This window comes from Simochromis diagramma, unplaced genomic scaffold (genome assembly GCF_900408965.1).
Source record: "Simochromis diagramma unplaced genomic scaffold, fSimDia1.1 OVJJ01000107.1, whole genome shotgun sequence".
NCBI classification, from domain to species: Eukaryota; Metazoa; Chordata; class Actinopteri; order Cichliformes; family Cichlidae; genus Simochromis; species Simochromis diagramma.
The window spans coordinates 3,646,769-3,667,028 of NW_024387209.1; the positions used below are offsets into that span (position 1 = coordinate 3,646,769).

A 20,260-nucleotide genomic window follows, 5' to 3' on the forward strand; every position below is an offset into this window, starting at 1 on the left:
CCATGCCTAATCCTGTTAACTGTTACTGCGGCTGCTGAGCAGCATAAGTGTTCAGCAATAATGCACTGAAAAAAAAAGTCCTTTCACGGAGTGTTTAGATTTATTTTTATTTTCATGAAACAAGTGAATCGAGAAAATGGAACTGGATTATGTTAGGCTTTGATTGAGGAGAAGAGAAGGAAAAAAAGCAAGAGGACACATTTCATTGAATGATTTTTTCACTACAACAGCCATGAACCAGTAAATGTTGCTCTAAAATCAGCTGAATTTGAAAAAATAGAGTTAAAACTATCTATTTGCTCTTTAAGCTTATTAAAAGTAAAAAGACGTGCCCTTAAGCTCTTAAAGAGAGCTCATTTTTTTATTCCATTGCCTTACATATTTTCTTTTAAGCTTTTGCTTCTGAAAATTCTGACCTGTGCTACACTTGATCAATATCTTGTTAAGAGCAGGAGAGAAAATGGGATGAGAAAAGGCAGAATTCATGCAAATCTGAGCAGAACCCTGTGACGCAGCCTCGTAACCTCGTCTCATTTCCTGCTGTCGAGTGCACTGCTGTCAGTAAAATGGATTTTGTTCTGGACAATCTAAGACATCATGGACCATAAACCCCTTCCTTACTGCCTCGTCTTCAACCTTCACTGCTATTAAATATTTTTAGATGATTATCCTTCAGTAATAAGAGAATAATTTAGTACACACATTCCACTGTCTTCTGTAGGAAAGGAATGGCAAGGGAGAAGCCTAAGCCTAATTATCCTGATTAAAAAGCAGAGTGTATGAACGATTCATACAAAAGAGGATTATGCAGACATGAAAGAAGAGAGAGTTGAAGAGAAGGAGGATGACAGAGAAATGGAAGAGCGCCGGTAAAGGCTGACATGGATGGCGAGATATCATATACGCGCAGCCTTTATGTCACAGAGAGCAGGCTGGACTAGAAAAATATGCATCCCTGGTCTCCTCCCCCTATTCTCACTACTCTTTTTTTGCTCCATTAGCTTTATTACCGTCTCTTAGCTGAAGAATCAGGCTATTGTACAGTCACTTGATCACAAAGGTCAACAAAAGATCCATTTCAGCTTTGATAATGTTTGGTGGACAGCACTAGGGGTTTCCCCAAGCCACTAACAGACCTCTACCGTCAGTGGCTAAGGCTATGCCTCTAGCAATAGATAGCAGAAGTCAATCGCTAGGGACATAGCAGCCATTGTTGTAGTAACAATAATGGTATATGATAAACATCTGCATGATGCTATTGACATTGTTTACATGTTCATCATTCGGCCGTGTTAAATATATGTTTAGAAAGAAAATATTTTATTTTTAGGATAGTGTTATGTGTATTTATTACGGAAACAAGATTAAAACAGAATGGCCAAATTGTAAATGTTACAGTTCTAAAAACCCCTTTGAACTCTTTACTTTATATTATAAATGTCTCAGTTCCAAGCCGGCATTAAAATAACTGTGCACAACAAGTGAGATTTTAAATAGATCCCATGCATATATAGCTGCTGTCATGGTCCTGGGTCTTTAACCCAGTGCTTTGAGTTTTTGTAATTTTATTTTCCCTGTTTTAGTTCCCTATTGTATTATATTATGTCTCTAGTTATAAATGACTTTAATTTTATTAGTTCCCAAGTTCGTGTGTCTTAGTCTTTGTTTCCTGTTTTATTGTGATAGTCCCTCGCCATGTTTGATTTGCTTCCTGATGGTTAGATTCTGTTCAGCTGTGTTCCCCAGGTGTATCCTTTCAGCCCTTATCTCTCCCTGTGTATTTAAACCCCCAGTTTGCTTCTTTTCTTTGTTGTGTCCTCTGTCATGCCCTGACTCCTTATGCTGTCTGTTTTTCTGGAGTCTAAGATTTCAGGCTGTTTAACTCCTGCCCTGCCTTGTTTTTGTTACTGTTAGTTACTAGCTAATAGCTAATAGTTACTAGCTAGCAGCAAGTCTTGCATCTGGGTCTCCTCTATGTTCGCCACACAATGTTTCATGGCAGATACATTTACACGCTCAATACTAGGTAACTCCATAGTGTAGTGGTTTACACATTTGCTTAAAAAGTGAAAGAAAAAGGACACACAACTCCCTTTGGGGTTGTGTGAGGAATGTCATGTCGTCTGGCATACAAATCTGCTAACTTAAAATACTTGGGCTACATGCTGCGGCAAATACTTTAAGAATAATAGAGATTCCAAAAGTAGCTTTGCTTTACATGCTCAATAGTACTTTGAATGGTAGATAAACTCAAATTTATTAAGAACACAACAAGAAGATTATTGCAGATATATAAAGGATTTCTTACAGTTTGCCATCATTGTTAAACAAACACTCCCATTTCACCTGCACCTCCCTGTGCTCTGATCCAGCAAAGCACAGCAGCTCAGCCTCTAGCCCATTAAACAGTTTTGTTCTACTCAGCATGCTATCATCACTCTGATGCGTCTGCTGATAACAGTGCGCAGAGGAACATTAAAACACAAGCCCTGCTTATCACCAGGGGACCACTGAATCCAAAACCTACCAGCACTTCTCTCTTTCCAAGTCTCTCTTCACACCTTTAGTTCAGTTGGACCTCTCTTGACACTGGAACAGGAAAGAAGGACCAGAAGGTGCTTGGATGTCAGTTATCCATCCTTAGATCATAGACGAACACAACCGGTATTTGACCTTATAATCAAAGAACAAAATGTTTCTAAAGGCTAGGTCATGCTCTATGATTTAACATTAATTATAATTATGTCAGGACCGTTGTAACTGTCAGCAGAAATTAATCTTCAAATGAAATGGTTTTATGTAAGAAAATTGGTATTTAATCCCTATGTGTTGTAAAACATTTTTAAGCTACCATGTCTGTATTTTTGCCTTGCGCTGCCTATGCGATGCCAATGTCAAAACATCAAGGACTAAAACATGAACATGACCTTGGCAATGGCCAGCTTACTGCAGAAGAAAAAAGAGAATTAAATGGTTGGTAATTGGCTTTTTTTTACAATGTCTCTCATATATCCATGCTTCACTCTTCTGCTATTAGACCAAAACATTTAAATATAGTCATTTGACTAATTGAATGATGACTGTTAAAAAAAACATGAAGTTAAAGTTTTTAAACATGATACCAAAAGCTGTACCTTGCCTCTCGCCCTATTAAAGTTGGGATAGGCCCCGACCCTCCTGCGACCCTGATAAGGATAAGTGGAAGAGAATGGGTGGATGGATGGATTGGGAACTTGGGTACTCTGAAAATAGTAACCTTTAGCTGTGAAGAAGGTAAATAAATGTGTTGTTAGAGTAATGCTTGTTAGTGAATTTGTTAAAGTATAAATGGTTTTGTACTTTTTACGTGATTGGAGCATTGGCTCTGCAGGCTTTCAAAGTCCTTCTTTGGACATTGGCTGTTTTTTTGTTTTGTTTTTTCACTCATTTTCTATGATTATTAAACCACATAATATTGACCATTTAAGCATAACAACACATACCAGTGCTGTGTTTACAAATGTAGCCAACATCCAAAGAAGAGCACTAAATGTCCTTCAAGAAGCCTGGAGAACTATTCCTGATGACTACTTCAAGAAATTATGAGAAACCTTGTCTAAGAGGTCACGCTGTGTTTAAGAATAAAGGTGGTCATACCAAATAATGACTTTCAAGTTTGTTAGAATTGTACAAACTTTAGTATTTTTAAAGAGAGGAAGAGTTTTTTCGTTGTTTTTTTTTTAGTTGTCTTTACCATCTTTCTTATTGTAAAAGCCTGCAGCAGGGTTTCGTGGGTTAACATGAAATGAGCCATAATTTTTCCACTCCTAAATATCAAAATGCTTTTGACTCTACTTTGGATGCAGCTGTCTTTTGGCATCTGTCTAATGTCTGGTTTAACAGCGTCAGACAGGCTTTCCTGGTATTTGTTTTTTGGATGCCAGAGGCCAGGGGTGCAAAACAAGATTTGAATCATTCACCAAGCTCATTAAAGGAGAGACAAACCAGCAGCAGTCTAATACCATTCCTGTGCCAGCTCAGCAGCACCAACAGTGGGGCGCCAAAGTTGAAATGGAAGCGTTGCCATGAGAAGGAACTTGCCATGTAATGGGTTTGGATCAGAAACTCAAGCAAAATAATGCAGAAAACCAAACATGAAACAAATTCGCATGAAATTCAATTTAAAAATTGTTTTTAAACTATAATCCACAATACTTTTGTGTAACTTTTGGTTCCATACAACTGATAATCTTTGTTGAAAAAAATCAAACACAAGAAACTAAGAGAATCAAACAACAGCTACGGTAAACCTACCTAAACCCAACATCGTAACTGGTTATCTCAGCTGACAGTCGGCAAAAAATGTGCTACCCCTACAACTGTGCCCCTCTCCTCAAACCCAACACAGGCAGTTAAACAGATTCACTAGCTGGGCCCACATCCTCATTTTAGGTTTGACAGTGTTTTAGTAGGTAAAGGTGAATGCTTGGACATGAATTGAGCTGCGGTTTGGGGAAGGCCTCGAAGGGGACTGGCGATGGCTCCCAGGCCTGGCAGATCCCCGTGTACTCAATAGGAGTGAAGAAGTTAAAGTTGAGAACAAGGAGGGAGGGAGGGTGGGGAACGTAAACGAGAATGAACAGCTTGCAGAACTGGGGGAACCTATATAGATGACAACCGGAAGGAGCGTGTTTGGAGGCGTGGTCCTGAAATTCCGATACATAATCTCCAAAACAAAAGTTAAGATTGCTGAAATGGAATAATTCAAAAAGTATAAATAAAGGGATGAAACAATAATTAGCAGATTACACATGATGTACTTAACTGACAAAGACAATGTTGGTGCTGTTAGATGAATTCAAGGCCAGAAAAGCTTCCTGCAAATCTCTGACAAAGCACACTATTTCAGCTGCTTTAGCCTGCCCACAGTTACAAGCTGCTTTGCAACCCAGCTCCTTTGCATGCTCTGCCTGAATTCAGTGTCCTGTCTGCTTTCCACCAATGCAAATGAAAAGAATAGAGCCATGCAGACACACATAAACTATGTTGTCTGTATAAAGGTCCTATCTGAAATGCGACTGTGGCGTAATTGATTACCATTCACGAAGAAGCTGTTATCATAAACACCAACATGCCATATGCAAATTGCAGAGGCACCTTTTCAGGGACTGGCAGGTGGATCAGAGCAGAATGGAAGCCGTGTGAGTTACAGCCTCCCAGGCCAGCTTAATTAACAGTGCCATCTATTTCCTCATCTATCTTCCACATGGGAAAGTGGCTTCCACTGTGCTGTTTGGAAAAGGATTTGTGGTCAATACACTTGGCATTAATCTGCAGTGCTTTAAGAAAGGAAGGAAAGCATATGAATTCGTACTTGAGCAGGAATACATTGAAAGACATAAAATTTTCATCAGTAGGTAAACATCCTGATAATATGTTGGTCTAACTCTGATTTGCTCTACGTTAACTGATGTGCAAATCTTGAGATATTCATAGCAACATTTATAGGAGTATATTTCATAATGTAATCATTATACCTAGCTTCATATCCATTATTTAAGGGAAATAAACATTTATGATCTAGTCGTGCCACAGTTTTGCCTTTCGCTGCTTGAAGAAACCATCACAGCAACACTATCACTCCACGCACAGAAAAACACAGAAATGCACCAGCAATACCCTCGTCGCAAACATTCTGTGCAGATCAGCAGCAGCACTGCTTTGACATTGTACAGCTGAAGAGTGTGTGATATGAAGAGTGACCTGAGTGTGTGGAGGGTAAACGGAGTGACTCCCTGGGGCTGCGACGTGTTCTCTCTAGCCCTCTTTTAGAGTTCAGACAAGTCCCACGATGCTGGGAGATTAATGAAGCTGCACTGGCACTATGATCCCTACAGGACGTCCACACACACACACACACAGTCATCGGCGTACATGCACACACACTGTTCATCTCAGATTATGACAGTTTTCTTGTACCCACCCTGATATGAGCTTTACAGGTTGCACTGAGGATGGTACTCAGGTTGTGAAAAGGTTAAATGTTGTCATATAGAATCCTGCGCTTATTCAGTCAACAAAATACAAGAAAAATCTCATCAGCATGTGCAGATGTAACAATAGACTTCAATAGAATCACCTAAATAAAATCCGGTAGAAGATTTACCTTTAAGTAAGATGTGCCTTATACTAATGGAAACATCTAACCATGCATCCTGCCTATTGGTCACTAATGCTACTTCAAAAATGCATCATTAGAAATGCTTAAAAAAAAAAGGCATCAGCAAATTTTTGCTCCTTGGACGAAAGAGGCCTGGTTGAGTCGCTATCCTCTGGTCTGGCGACGATACAAGCAAGCTGCACCAAAACTCAGAGTCAGGAGGATGTCGCATTAACACATGGACCACTCTCACACCTGCAGTCAGCTCAGCTGTCTTACACACTGCTGCACTGCCCCTTAGAGGTCAGAAATGGGTACTACTTGTTCATTCCATGCAGGCATTTCAGTCTGGACAAGAGGGCTGGACTAATCAAATTCAGCTGGCACTGTCATCCATATAATCATGTTTTGTATGTAATTTAAGACATTTAATTTATGTATGTATAGCTATGATAAGAAATGTACATACACCCATCATGGACAAATGTGTGCATATAGATTCAAATATATACATATAGAAACCTGAATCTTTTAATAAGTGTTGCTGAAGGTCCTACACTGTATTTTCACTTGAAAGGACTATTAACTTCTCGTTAGTGATCATGATGGACTACAACTGGTAGTTTCTCGTTGCAGCATAAAAAGGATTTGTTTCACAGTAGTCATCGGACTGATCAATACTCAGAACAATGAGAGAGTCCAAGGAACTCTGTGAAAATCTGAAAAGGACTGCAGATTTACACAAGTTGGGAAGGTCTTTTGGAGCCATTTCTAAACAACTGTACCTCATTACAAGTTATTCTGATGTGTCAACTCACAAGATTAGAGGAAACTGGTTAGGATGTTCAGGAACAACTTAGAAACTGCGTAGGCTCAAGCCTTAATTTTGGAACTGCTGGAACATCAATGTCATTGTCCATAATGAAGCCAGTTCTCCATCATCAAGGGCTGAGAGGGTGCCGACCAAGAAAGAAGCTTCTGCTCCAAAACTGACATCATCAAGCCCAGCTGAAATTTGCAGCTGCCCACATGGATAGGACTTTTATGGAGAAAGGTCTTATGCTCAGATAAGACAAGTTGGCAACAAATACAAGAGGTGTATTTGGAGGAGTAAAGGAAAGGCTTTGGTAGCATCATGCTTTTGGTCTGTTTTGCTGCCAGTAGTACTGGTACATTTAACAAAGTGGATGAAATAATGAACAAGGACAAATACATACTTCTATGTAAGTCAAAATTTACTAACTGGAAACTTTGACTTGGTGATGGCAATTGTTTTTCCTTTTTTCTGTGCTGGAAACGAGCTTCCATAGATGTCAGTAGCTTTCACAAAACAGAAGTATTTGATTCTGTGGCAATAAAATAATCTACTGGCTTTGTAATTTCATTCATTTATTATGTCCCATTAACCAAGAATGTCCATTACTGGGGCGACCGTGGCTCAGGGCGTTGGGAAGCGCATCTGTAACCGGAAGGTTGCCGGTTCGATCCCCGGGCTCTCTGTCCTGGTCGTTGTGTCCTTGGGCAAGACACTTTTGCCTACTGGTGTTGGCCAGAGGGGCCGATGGCGCGATATGGCAGCCTCGCTTCTGTCAGTCTGCCCCAGGGCAGCTGTGGCTACAACCGTAGCTTGCCTCCACCAGTGTGTGAATGAATAGTGGCATTGTAAAGTGCTTTGGGTGCCTTGAAAAGCGCTATATAAATCCAATCCATTGTTATTATTATTACTGCCTTTCAGTCATAACATCATTCTCCTTATATACAGCATTAATCAAGGAAATAAATCATTCACACATCTAATGACTGTCAGCGGTTTAGTTGTGTAGGTGTAGTCACCATGTTATCCATCTCCAGTTCTTTCTTCTGGTCAACTTGACATGTTTCCTTTCGAATCTGGTCAGCATGCCTGCTCTGCTGCAGTCATTCCACCTCTGCCATCACTGCAGAGTAGGATTCATGGTGAAAGACTATCTGCCTAATCTGTGGGTTCCAGATGGAAAGAAAAGCTATACTGATGCAAGAACCTATTATTTTAAAGCACTGGTGCCACTATGGGACTGATCATCCTACAGGAGGATGCTGTTCTCTTCACTATCATTGTAAAAATGACAAAAAATATCTTTGATGACAACTGCAGCAAAAACAATAAAAAGAGAGAGTCTCACAAAATTAAAAAAAAAAAATTAAGGCAGTACGAGGTCCAGAAAGCGGCATGTGATATGTTCCTTTATAGTGACAGCATTGCGCAGGAGTCCGGTGGTTTGCTGCTGGAAGTCATGCTTTAAATTGCTTGGCATCAACACTCAGTGAAAGCTCACTGCCACACTGACCATCCAAATGAGTCCTATGGTAATGTGAGCACTGCAGTCGGTGATGATCCTGAGGTCGGATGCCAATGCAAATGAATACCTAGCGTTCTACAGCCATCAACACCAGGGTCATCTGGGAAAGGAAAATACAACACAGGATACAAAACTATGCTATGCAGTTCAACTTCAATTCAGTTTTATTTAAATAGCACCAAATCACAACAACAGTCACCTCAAGGTGCTGTTGTTGTTGTGAGAGAAACCCCAACAATCAAACAACCTCCTTTGAGCAAGCGCTTGGTGACAGTGGGAAGGAGAAACTCTGTTTTAATAGGAAGAAATCTCCAGCAGAACCAGGCTCGGGGAGGCCATCTGATTCTCAAACCACAAACTGATAGGTTTTGTAGTAGAATATATACTGTGATCGCCACAGCAGCTGTTTATACCTAGATGTCAGAACCAAGAGGAATCAATTTACTTAAGATAAGATAAGATAAGATAACCTTTATTAGTCCCACACGTGGGAAATTTGTTTTGTCACAGCAGGAAGTGGACAGTGCAAAAGTTATGAGGCAAAAATTTGAATACAATAAGAATAAATACAGTACACAACTGTACAGAATAGAATAAAATACTATATACAGTAGAATAAAATAAAGTAAATATACAATAAGATAAAAATAGAATACAAATACAAATACTATATACAACTGAGTAAAAATACAACGATGCCAGAAAAGATTATTGCACATTAGTGTTATTGCACACGTATGGATGTGTGTGCTTGATCAGTTAAAGTCTTTATTATGGAGTCTGACAGCAGTGGGGAGGAAAGACCTGCGAAATCTCTCCGTCCCACACCGTGGGTGCCGCAGTCTCCCACTGAAGAAGCTGCTCAGTGCTGTCACAGTGACACAGTCTGCTGTCACAGTCTACTTCAACTGAGAAGAGCAAACTTACAAAAAGGACAAGAAAAAAGTTTTTTTTTAGAAGAAGGAAAGTTTCAGGAAGAACAGCTGCACGTACCACCAGAGATGGGCAGTAACGCGTTACTTGTAAGTTTCAAGTAACGAGTAAAGTAAGGGATTACTAAAAAAACGGTAATAAGATTACCGTTACTTTCCCGTAGGAACGCTGCGTTACTGCGTTACTAAAACCATGATTTTTTTGCGAGAATGTCTCATGACAGTGACGTAACAAAGTGCGACGTTCGTGACAACAGCTGTGGTCAATGGTGCAGATCAACAATGGATAATATATCGAGTGCGGGAGAGAGTATGAGCGTGCAGCGTTTAAAGTGTGGAAGTACTGACCTTACTTTGAGTTTGATTCCATAAAAAGTGACAAAAACATTAGTGTCCGCTGTGCGTGGGAAGAAAACGTCTTTTTACAGCGAAAAAAAACCCCTAAACTTCCAAGCAAGCGCCGAGTGCGCTACGAGGTAATGGGAAATTCACAGAGAACTGACCGCTGCGGCACACTTGCACCAGGGTAAACCTCCGCCTACCCTACTCCTGCTTTACAGGTGAAAATAGAGCAAAAGGACCGCTAGTCTTTGACTTTATTTATTTTCTGCTGTGTTTTATTTGCATCTATTTGAAAGAGTGAGTGTTAACACAAAAAAAAATAATTTTATGTGCTGAAATGTGCAGAAAATAGGTTTAAATATTAAACAAATTTCTTCCAGTCAGAGAATGTTGCATATAATTAAATTTTTGCTTGATGCATAAAGTTAAAATATTAAAACTAATAAAACAAGTTTTAAAAAGAGACTTTTCCATTTGATTACATTTTGTATGATGGATTATGTAGAAAAAGTAGAATTGGGCTGAAAGATCTATCACTTTATCACCTATTCAGGTTGTAAATCATGTTTTTAACAAGTAACTAAGTAATTAATTACTTTTGAAAATAAGTAATCAGTAAAGTAACGGGATTACTTTTTGAGGGAAGTAATCAGTAATTTGTTACTGATTACTTTTTTCAAGTAACTTGACCAACACTGCGTACCACCATACTGATCACAGCCATGGGTAGTATATTGGATGGATTAAATACAGAGCTGTTTGAAGAGCTAAAATGCAGTTCAGGGATGGGAAGACTATAGATGAGGCGTGATTGTGAACAGATCGGAGAAGAGATCCTTCTCTCTCACTGCTATCTTTGTCTCACTTTCAGAAGCAAAGACAGCTGGTATTTAGAGAAGCAGCCCTAAAAACCCCATAGGGTGCCAATATAGTTATTTTTGAATTTCCTGTTCTGTTCTCTCAAAGTCAGTGGACTTTATGGATTTTCCATTAGATGCCTAACATAAAGTCTGCAATTAACATAAGCTTTAGACATGTTCAAGTTTTGTTGTTCTAAAACTTAAAATATTTTAATTAAATATCCCACTTGGGAATTCAGAGAAAGTGAATAAACGAGACAACAGAAATTTGTGGTGACATTCGGTTCTGTGGTGTCCAAAACAGGAGCTTAGTGGTGATGGCAAAGTCATGTGACTGACCTAAATGATTCTGCCCTCATGAGTTCAAATCCAAGATATTTCCACCATGACCACAAATGGAGATTAAAGAATTTGATATTTGGCATATCACAGTCATTAAACAATTAATTTCAAAAATAAAGTTTAAATGTCAAGACTGAGTGCACTTATTTTTTATACATTTACTTGAATCTCAGTCTCACTGTGTAGCCTTTCCTTTACAGCTGTGAGAAAATCTTTGGAAAGCAGAATCACTGAGCTGTTTGAAGGTCTGTTTCTAAATCGCAGTCACTCTGAAAAGGTGTAGCATGGCCAAACCACTTGAGAAACCTGTTGATTTAATTTTCAGACGGTGAAAAAGCAGTCACTAAGTAGCTTCTTGATTCCACCGTAGCAGTTGACAGTGCTCTACCCAGGCCCTGCAACAGCAAAGTGGCCTGTCTGATATGAGGGGCAGTTTAAGGGGAAGTGGCACCTGCCAGGGTAAAAGACCTTACCTGTACAATTTTCTCAGGTAGAGAAATTACGGATGGCATGCATGCATTCTGGAAAGACGATGCCAGTATGTGCATGAAACCAGCAGCCATATACTAATCAGTACCAATCTTTTGTTCACATCGGATTCTTTCTTGCTTTTGTTCAAAGGGACTCCTTACTTTTGATTCCCGCGTGCTAGCCAGATGTCTTGGGTGTCTGAATTGCTTTATATGAATCATATTTATTCCTTCATACCAAATTTTTATGGCAAGAGAAATGCATCATCTTCTCTTGGTGAACGATGCACAGCAGTACAAACACGAGCAAGTCTCAAGTGTATGCTCATTACTTCAAAACAGTGTTGTGAAAACATAATTTGTTCCATTTCTTTAGTTGAAGCTATGAAAAATGCCAAAGTCTGACATAAAATTGTATTTTATATCCCAGCATGGTGTGTAGTGTGTTCTTAAAAAAAATTGAGGAAAATTTGAAGTATCAGAACTAAACATTATCAGCAGTTGAATATAAATTCATGTCCTTAAGAAACAGGAAAGAAATCCAGCAAAGACCTGACACAGGAGCTGAGAGATGCCTCCGGACTTTCAGCTGTCTGTCTACAGCCATCTGTGAAACACGGTGGAGGTTCTGTCAGGGCTGCATGTCAGCCAGTGGTGTTGCAGATCTTGTCAAAATTTCTGAATTAATAATTTATCAAAGTACCATCAGATATTGATCCACCATGCAATATCATCTGGAAAACATTATTGGCAAAAGCTTCATTTTCCAGCACAACAATGATCCCAAAGCAAAATGCCAATGTGAGTAAAATCATACTTGGATAGAGAATCACACAGTGGAGCACTATCAGTCATGGATCGGCCTCCCAGAGTCCGGACCTCAACATTATTGAAGCAGTGTGGGATCATGTTGACAGAGAACAGAACCAAAGGCAGAAACATCCAAAGAAGAGCTTTGAATGTCCTTCAAGAAGCCTGCAGAACTATTCCTGAAGACGACTTAAAGAAAGCTGCCTAAGAGAGTTCAGACTGTGCTGAAGAATAAAAGTGGTCACACCAAATATTGACTTTCAGGTTATTACTGTATAAACTCTGTTTTTTCCTTACATGCTGCCACATATTATACACAAGACCTTATATCTTACGCTATTAACTTATACCTAATATGCGATGTTTGGTTCTCAAAGCTGTGGGCAAGCTCTGCACCGTCACCACCTCTGTGCTACAGGTGCACTGAAATGATCAACTTGAGAGAGCTCACATCTTCCACAAACAAAAAACCACCATGATACACTTTCCCACTTAAACAGCATGAATTTGAAACAGCAAGTGAAATTTATTTAAATTAAATAAAATCTTGTACATTTCACAGCTATAGGGGCCTACATAGTAAGCAAAATAAAGTCTACTCTTTGTCCATGTGCAGAACTACACCACAGGGTAGCTCCAAAACAGTCTGTCATCATTTGAATATAGGAGAGGGAGTTTGCTTGGTGGAAGAAGACGGCCATAGCCAGATCCTACTCCCCAAAAGCCTGGATGATGTAAAAAAGAAAAAAAAAGACGGGAAAAAAAGGTTATGTGTGGCTTCTGGTAGTGCTTTCATGCTGATTCCTTCCAGCTGTAGACATCCACCTTTAAAATACAACATATTTTTCACCATATCACCATGCTTTAAAGGCAGTTAGCCAAAGTTCCTTGTAATGAACACATAAAGACTGATTTCATTATATTGTAGTGATACTTTACGGTAAATCGTTTGTTCCTCTCCAAAACGAGCACATAAGCTTTTGTAATGAAACTTATCAGCTGCTGATATTAATGCAATCTACTTTGGAAATGTCTCTCAGCATGTGTGGCATCATATCCTGTAGATCTTGCAGTCTGCTCCAATGATAGATGGCTGTCACAGACTTAAGAGAGTACGGCCTGTGCAGTCTTGATGCCAACTAGGTTGTCTGCACTGACAGACCTTCTCATGGCCGATTTACTCAAGTCCTTATACTTGTCCTCACATAGCCTGGAGATAGCCTACAAAAAAGAGAAAGATAAGAACAATAAAAAACAATAATAATCAGAAGAAGTATCAAACTGTTACGACAGAACAAGCAGAGCAGCCACAGCATAACAAGTTCTACCAACACTTACTTTATCAGTTCAGCAGTTGGAATATATACATTTCCAAACTGCAAAATACAATCAGCCCTGGAAAATTACTCACCTCTAGTTTTTGGGCCCGCTTGGTACTGAGTGGCTCCAGAGGGAAACTGAGGTTGTTGTCATCAGCCAGTGAGCGCAGGTCAAAGTAGTACTTGGCGTAGACGCTGGCTGGGACATTAATGTTGAACTGGAGCAGCTCCAAAAAGTGACGCTCCATCTCATTCCTGCAAAACAGTTTGGAAAGGTTCACGATCTTTTATTAAAAAACAAAAGGTCCTTTCCAGGCTGCAGGAACCTTTTGAGGGCTTTCCTATAACTCTTAGAGGTGGTCCCCACTTTCCGTGTGTTTGCACTGTGTGAACTAGAAACTACGCTGCTTAAAAAAATTAAAGGAACACTTTGAAAATGCATCAATCTCAATGGGGGGGAAAAGCACGTCTGGATATCTATACTCTTATGCACTGGTATTCAGAAAATAAAATCACAATTCCACTTTGATGGAAATTAAAATAATCAACCTACAGAGGGCGAAAATGAAACAGGGAGTCAAGTGAACGTGCGGGCCAGGCAATGGTATCAATTCCTTTAACCTCCAGGAACTACTTGCATACTCTTGCCACATGAGGCACTGTTGTGCACCAGGAGGAACCCAGTACTCACTGCAACAGCGTAGGGTCTGACAATGGGTCCAAGGATACCTAATGGTAGTCAGGGTGTTGTTGCCTAGCCTGTAGAGCTCTGTGCGTTCCTCCATGGATATGCCTCCACAGACTATCACTGACCCACTACCAAACCAGTCATGCTGAACAATGTTACAGGCAGCAGAATTTTCTCCACAGCTTCTCCAGACCCTTTCACATCTGTCACGCGTGCTCAGGGGGAACCTGCTCTCGTCTGTGAAAAGCACAGGGCGCCAGTAATGGACCTGCTAATTTCTGGTACTCTATGGCAAATGCTAATCGGGCTTCACAGTGCCGGGCAGAGATCACAGGGCCCACTAGAGGATGTCAGGCCCTCAGGCCACCCTCATTAAGTCTATTTATGATGGTCTGGTCAGAGACACTGACACGAGTGGCCTGCTGGAGGTCATTTTGTAGATCTGGCAGTGCTATACAAAAACTACTGTAATACTTACATGTCCTCCACGGTGATATCTTTGAGGATCTGGCAGTAATCGACATTCCACACAGCCTGATCATCCCAGACCTTGGAGGCCAGTAAGATGGCACCAAGAACAATGCGCTTCCAGTTACAAGGACAAATGTCCATCTCAGCATACGTTAACAGCCTTTCCAGATACACCTAAGGCAGAAGGAGCCCATCCATTCACACAAGCAGAAAGGGTGATAGTTCTCAATACTTCTTTGCATCATTCAACACTTTCTGCAGTGTAGTGGATGTTTGAACTTACCAGAGTGACGATGGCGCACTCGGCGGTGAGCTGAGCAGAGCTGAAGAGCGTTCTTATGAAGCGGTAGATGAGTTTGTGTTCTGGGTCAACCACAGAGTAGTCATCTGGAACCTTTTCTCGCTGTTGAGCAGAAGGTCATCATCAGCGGTCCACTAATATAGCAAATATCACTGCTTGGTGTAATCAACCACCTCAACTCACCGACAGTGGGTGCTTCTTCTCGTCGAATATATCCAGCGAGCGGTTTGAATCTCTGTAGATGCAACAAGCCACTGTTAAATATACGTGATATGTAACTTCTCATGGTTTGAAACTACCATTGCTTATTCACTGGGGTTTCTTGGTGTTAGATATCACAACAGTTATTTATCTTTTGTTGAGTTCTACAAATACTTTGTATATTACAACCATTGATGTGCAAATTAACAAACATTTTGTTTCCTATATTATTAAGTATCTGACTCACTGATGTCCAAAAAACTAATTTGGCCACCTGCTGTGAAAAGTATTTGCCCCCTTCCTGATTTCTTAGTTTTTTTGTTGTGTATTTGTCACACTTAAATGTTTCAGATAATCAAACAAATTTTAATGTTAACGATAATAAGTGCATTTAACATCTAGTTTTTACGGTAAATGAAAAAAGTTAATACAAACCTACCTGGTCCTATGTTAAAAAGGAATTGACCCCTAAACCTAGTAAGTGGTTGTGTCACTCTTGCCAAAAGAATGGGAATCAAGTGTTTCTGAGAACTGTGGAGGAATTTTGCTCCACTTTTCTTTGTACAGTTGTTTTAATTCAGTCACGCTGGAGGGTCTTCTAAATCAAATTCAAATTCTATTTGTCACGTACACAGTCATACACAGTACGATATGCAGTGAAATGCTTAGACAACTGCTCGTGACCTAAAGAAAAAAAAGAAAAGGCTATGAATAGGATACGAAATAAATATGAAAATTAAAAAGGGTAAATTTAACTAGGAAGGAATAAAATAAAATATAAAAATTAAAGTTAAAAATGAAATAACTGTACAACACAAATTAGACTGAAGGGTAAATTTAACTGGGAAAGAATAAGATAAAATATATAAATTAAAGTTGAAAATAAAATAACTGTACAACAAAATACACAATATAGAACTATATAAGAATGTATGAAGAAATATAAATATTATATACACAATAACAGCAGCTGTACAAGTATTAACTGGAAATGAAGAATATAATGACCAGTGTTGTGAAATCCACATTATTTAGTGTCTTGTGCAGTGCAAATATGCTTAAAGTGATTTAAGTGATGAAGTGACTTTAAGGAAAGTAGGAGCTACTTTCCTTAAAGTCATGTTTTGACAGTTACTATATTTGAAATGCAAATAAATTGCATTTCAAACTGAGATGATGCAAACAGAGAACTCAATTTTCAACCTATTATGTGCAGACATGAGATGAAAAAAACTGTTAATTTTTTTAAAAAAGCAATCACAACCTCTTTTTATATATATTTTTTTTGCAATTCTGACCTGACGCAAGCCACCTTCTGGTTTGTTTGTCAATCAGAGCTAAATTGCCAGGTCTCTCTTGGAAATGAGATTTTTAATCTCAATGAGATTTTTTACCTGGATAAATAAAGGACTAATAAAAATAAAAAATCTCTGGCTCTCATTACCAGTGATGATCTTAAAAAGCTGTACCCCTCTGGCACTTAAGTTGATAACCACCTTCTGCATACGTCTGTCATTCATGCATGATGTATTTAGCAGTAAGACAAGGCAAGTAGCATTTCCTATAGGACTTAGATGAAGTAATTAAAAGTTAGCCTAAGTACTAAAAGCAGTCTTTCTTACAAACTTGACGACTAATGTTTGTAAATATCTAAGTACCGGTTACAACAATGAAGAAAACATTGCACTACCAAGAGACAATACTTCTGACGTTTCCTACCTGTTTTTTATGTGGTAGTATATGGCCAGTGCAACACTGCAAGAGACAGAAATCAACAAAGAATAAAACACTAGAGCTGGATTTTCCCTTTTACAGCTTTTTATTTTTACTTCTACTTTACAAATAGATATTTAGATATTTTCAACTGCAGCTATTTGGTGACGTTAAATGTTACCTGCAGTTCAGGACAAACAAACAGAAACATTTTGCAAATAATTAAACAGTAGACTGACAACATGTCAGTAACATAACTGTGTATACCCATATGGATAAGAAATAGTAAAAACATATATGATTTACTCATGAAAGTGGCCACTTTCATGAGTAAATCATATAAGGCTTACATGATTTACTTTCCACTTTCTCATTACTTTCATATATTTTTTTAGTAAGTATACAAAACATACAAGTTTCATTGTATAATTTTTTCAAGGGATCTTATATGTGTTTTCACTCTTGTATGCTTTTCATACAAGTTTCATACAAGACAGATAAAAACTTTATAAGATTTATATATATCTTTTCCATATGGGTAATAAGAGGATCTTAAAGGGGACGGAGTTTCTCAGAAGTAAAGATGGGCCAAGGTTTAGTAATCTCAAAAAAAACCCCAAAAACCTATGTACAAATTGGGGAACAAATTCATGTACAGATGAGGAGACTTTGAATATCTAATAATATTCAGTACATAGTGATATTAAACAATTCACAGAACCGGAAGAAATATCTGTGCACAAAGGACAAGGCTAAAAATCAGTGCCCATGATCTTCAGGTGGCACTGCATTAAAAACAGGAGTATCTCTGTCATGGAAATTACTGTATGAGCTCAGGAAAACATCCACAAATCACTGTTAAAAGTTTACCATGCCATCCTCAAATGGGGGTTAAGCTCTATCATCCAAAGAAGAAGCCATATGTGAACATGATCCAGAAACACTGCTGGGATCAAATCTCACTAAAGAGGAGCAGAACCATCCAGCTTGCCTCTTAGATGGCACGAGGGGCGCATCAGTGCCTACTGAATTGGTAGCTTGGACATCTGGAAAAGCATCATCAATGCTGAAACGCATATGAAGGCTTTAGAGCAAGATATGCTGCCGTGCAGAGAGCTTCTTCAAGGAGGTTTTTGCATATTTCAGTAAAACAGTGCTAAACCACATACTGCATGTATTACAAGAGCATGACTTCCTGGTAAAGAAGTCCAGATGCTGAACTTTTCACCAGCTGAAAGCAGCAGCTAGAATCTTATATCAGGACATCATTCCTCTCCCAAATGTCCAGCAAAGCTCTCTTTTTAGTTTCCACACTTTTATTAAAAGAAGAGGGGATGCTACACAGCGTTAAACGTGGCCATGATGCTGCCATCAAATTCAAAATAAACATCTGATAAGTTTAAAATGTTTTAAAGTGAGTCAAAACTGTGTTTGTGGAATTTGCAAACCATTGAACTCTGTTTTTTATTCACACTTTACACAGCGTCCCAACTTCTTTTGTATTTGTGCTTGCAGCAGTACTGAGGTGAGGGCGGTCACTTACCATTTAATAGTGCTCTTGAGATTGGGCTGGCTGACTGTGCTGTCATCGAGGAATATGGTTGAACACGAGCTGTACTTTTTAGAAAGGAGTCCCGGGGACATCTGGCATCGAAAGCGTGACAATGTTTAGAGACAGAATGGAGGGGAAAATGGGTTATAGAAACACATTCAACCCCAGAGAAATGAGATGTATGACTGTGAATCATTTCAGCAACAAAAAGACCCACGAAGAACACACAGAGCCGTAACTTACGTGATTCATGTAGTTGCTTTTCCTTTTCTCGCGGACTGAAATTGGATAAAAAACAAAATCAAAGAGATGTAGGAGTTTCAGAAGAGAATGGGGTAAAGTATTAAAGCACCAGAGAAATACTGACCATCTGTCTGAGACTTGTTGAGGAATAGAGTGCTTGCTCTGGGGTGGTCGGATGGGTTGGCCTCTTGGGCCAGCTCTGTAGAAGGAAAGTGTTAGAAGTCTTCATATAAGACTACAGTGTTTGTCTAGGAGCTGCCACGCTGCTGCTGATTTAATGCTAAACAGCTCTTAAAGCATGTAAAACATTTAAACTGAATCACTTGCAGTAAACCGGCACCAGGACCGGACAACATCACTGCATGCAATCACATCTCCAAAAATAGCAAATTAATCTTCACACACCATCTGGAAGCTCCCTGTCGCTGATGTGCTGCAGGTATGTCCCAGTGTCCTCGCTCACATCTTCGGTAGTGGTGATGGGACACTCCTCCAGCTCCACCTCTCTCCTGTGGATCTTGGGGCTCTCTCCAGGAGAGATGCAGCAGGACACCGAACCTCCCATCGCTGACCTGCAAAAGTCCTGCAACAGCCAGCACCGCTTTCCATACAATTGAGGAGGGACCACCTGCTAGTCTGGCAATTCTGAAGCTGCAGGAAGGTCTGCAAGATCTTTAAGCCAAACCTTACAAGGGGTTGTTAGGAAAAATACATAAAACACTAGTTTTGCTCTGCCTTGGCGAGATCGGGGTCAATCACAACCTGGAAGTGTTCGGATTATTTGAAAATGTGCGTGTTGTGGACCAGCACAGCCCTTGTGTTTTTGCTGCAAAGTGAACGATCTCGCTTCAGAGCAGAACGGGATCTATGCAAGGACAGCCAAGTAAGTATCTGCGGTATGTGCAGGACGGCTGACATATTCAGGGTGTGTGCGCAACCCACGGATGGCGCACTTTAATATGAACTGCGTGCGTGGGCTGCATGGTGTTGGGCTGAGAATAACCGCTACCAAGTCATTTTACGGAAAACAGTCTAATGAGACGAAGTCAGGCGTTCCTCTGCCTCCCTCCATGGCTAGCCTGGCTAACGCTAGCTTCCGCACCTCAATCCACTGCTGGCTCCTCCAGCAACGTGACTCAATCCATTTTCACTGCGGCTCAAGTCTGTGTCACCGCTGCGGCCCTTTCAGCGACAGCACCGGGCGAATTCACCAGCCGGAAGGGTTTTTAGAGGCAACGGGGAAAGTGAACGGCCAGCGGGTATCAAAGCGGTGGCCGGAGGTGGCGTTCATCTCGTCGCACTAGCGGGACACAAGCTTTAGATGTCAAAGCGACCGTAGCAGGTAAGTTCAGAGGTAATTTCCTGCTTAAGGTTTTCAAAGTAAACGTCCGCTGGTGGAAACGCCAAGACCACGTGAAACTAAAAAAAAAAAAAAAAAAAGAACAGATAAAAATAACTAATAAAATATTTATTAAAACTATTTAAGCTATCTTCCTAAAATAAAATAAAAGTGTAAGCTGTTGAATTAAAAATAAAAT

At 39.8% G+C, this 20,260-nt stretch overlaps 1 protein-coding gene across 1 annotated transcript; it reads right to left on the reverse strand.

Moving 5' to 3' along the window:
* Positions 1 to 12,740: 12,740 nt before the first annotated feature.
* Positions 12,741 to 20,070, reverse strand: LOC120746118 (cyclin-Y-like protein 1). The gene is made up of 10 exons (XM_040051414.1): positions 19,128 to 20,070; positions 18,847 to 18,921; positions 18,723 to 18,757; positions 18,471 to 18,571; positions 16,934 to 16,969; positions 15,197 to 15,248; positions 14,996 to 15,115; positions 14,720 to 14,886; positions 13,646 to 13,808; positions 12,741 to 13,455 (listed from the first exon to the last, which is right to left on the reverse strand). Exons 1-10 carry the CDS (start codon positions 19,285 to 19,287, stop codon positions 13,339 to 13,341), a joined length of 1,026 nt encoding a protein of 341 aa, XP_039907348.1. The 5' UTR covers positions 19,288 to 20,070; the 3' UTR covers positions 12,741 to 13,338.
* Positions 20,071 to 20,260: the final 190 nt, after the last annotated feature.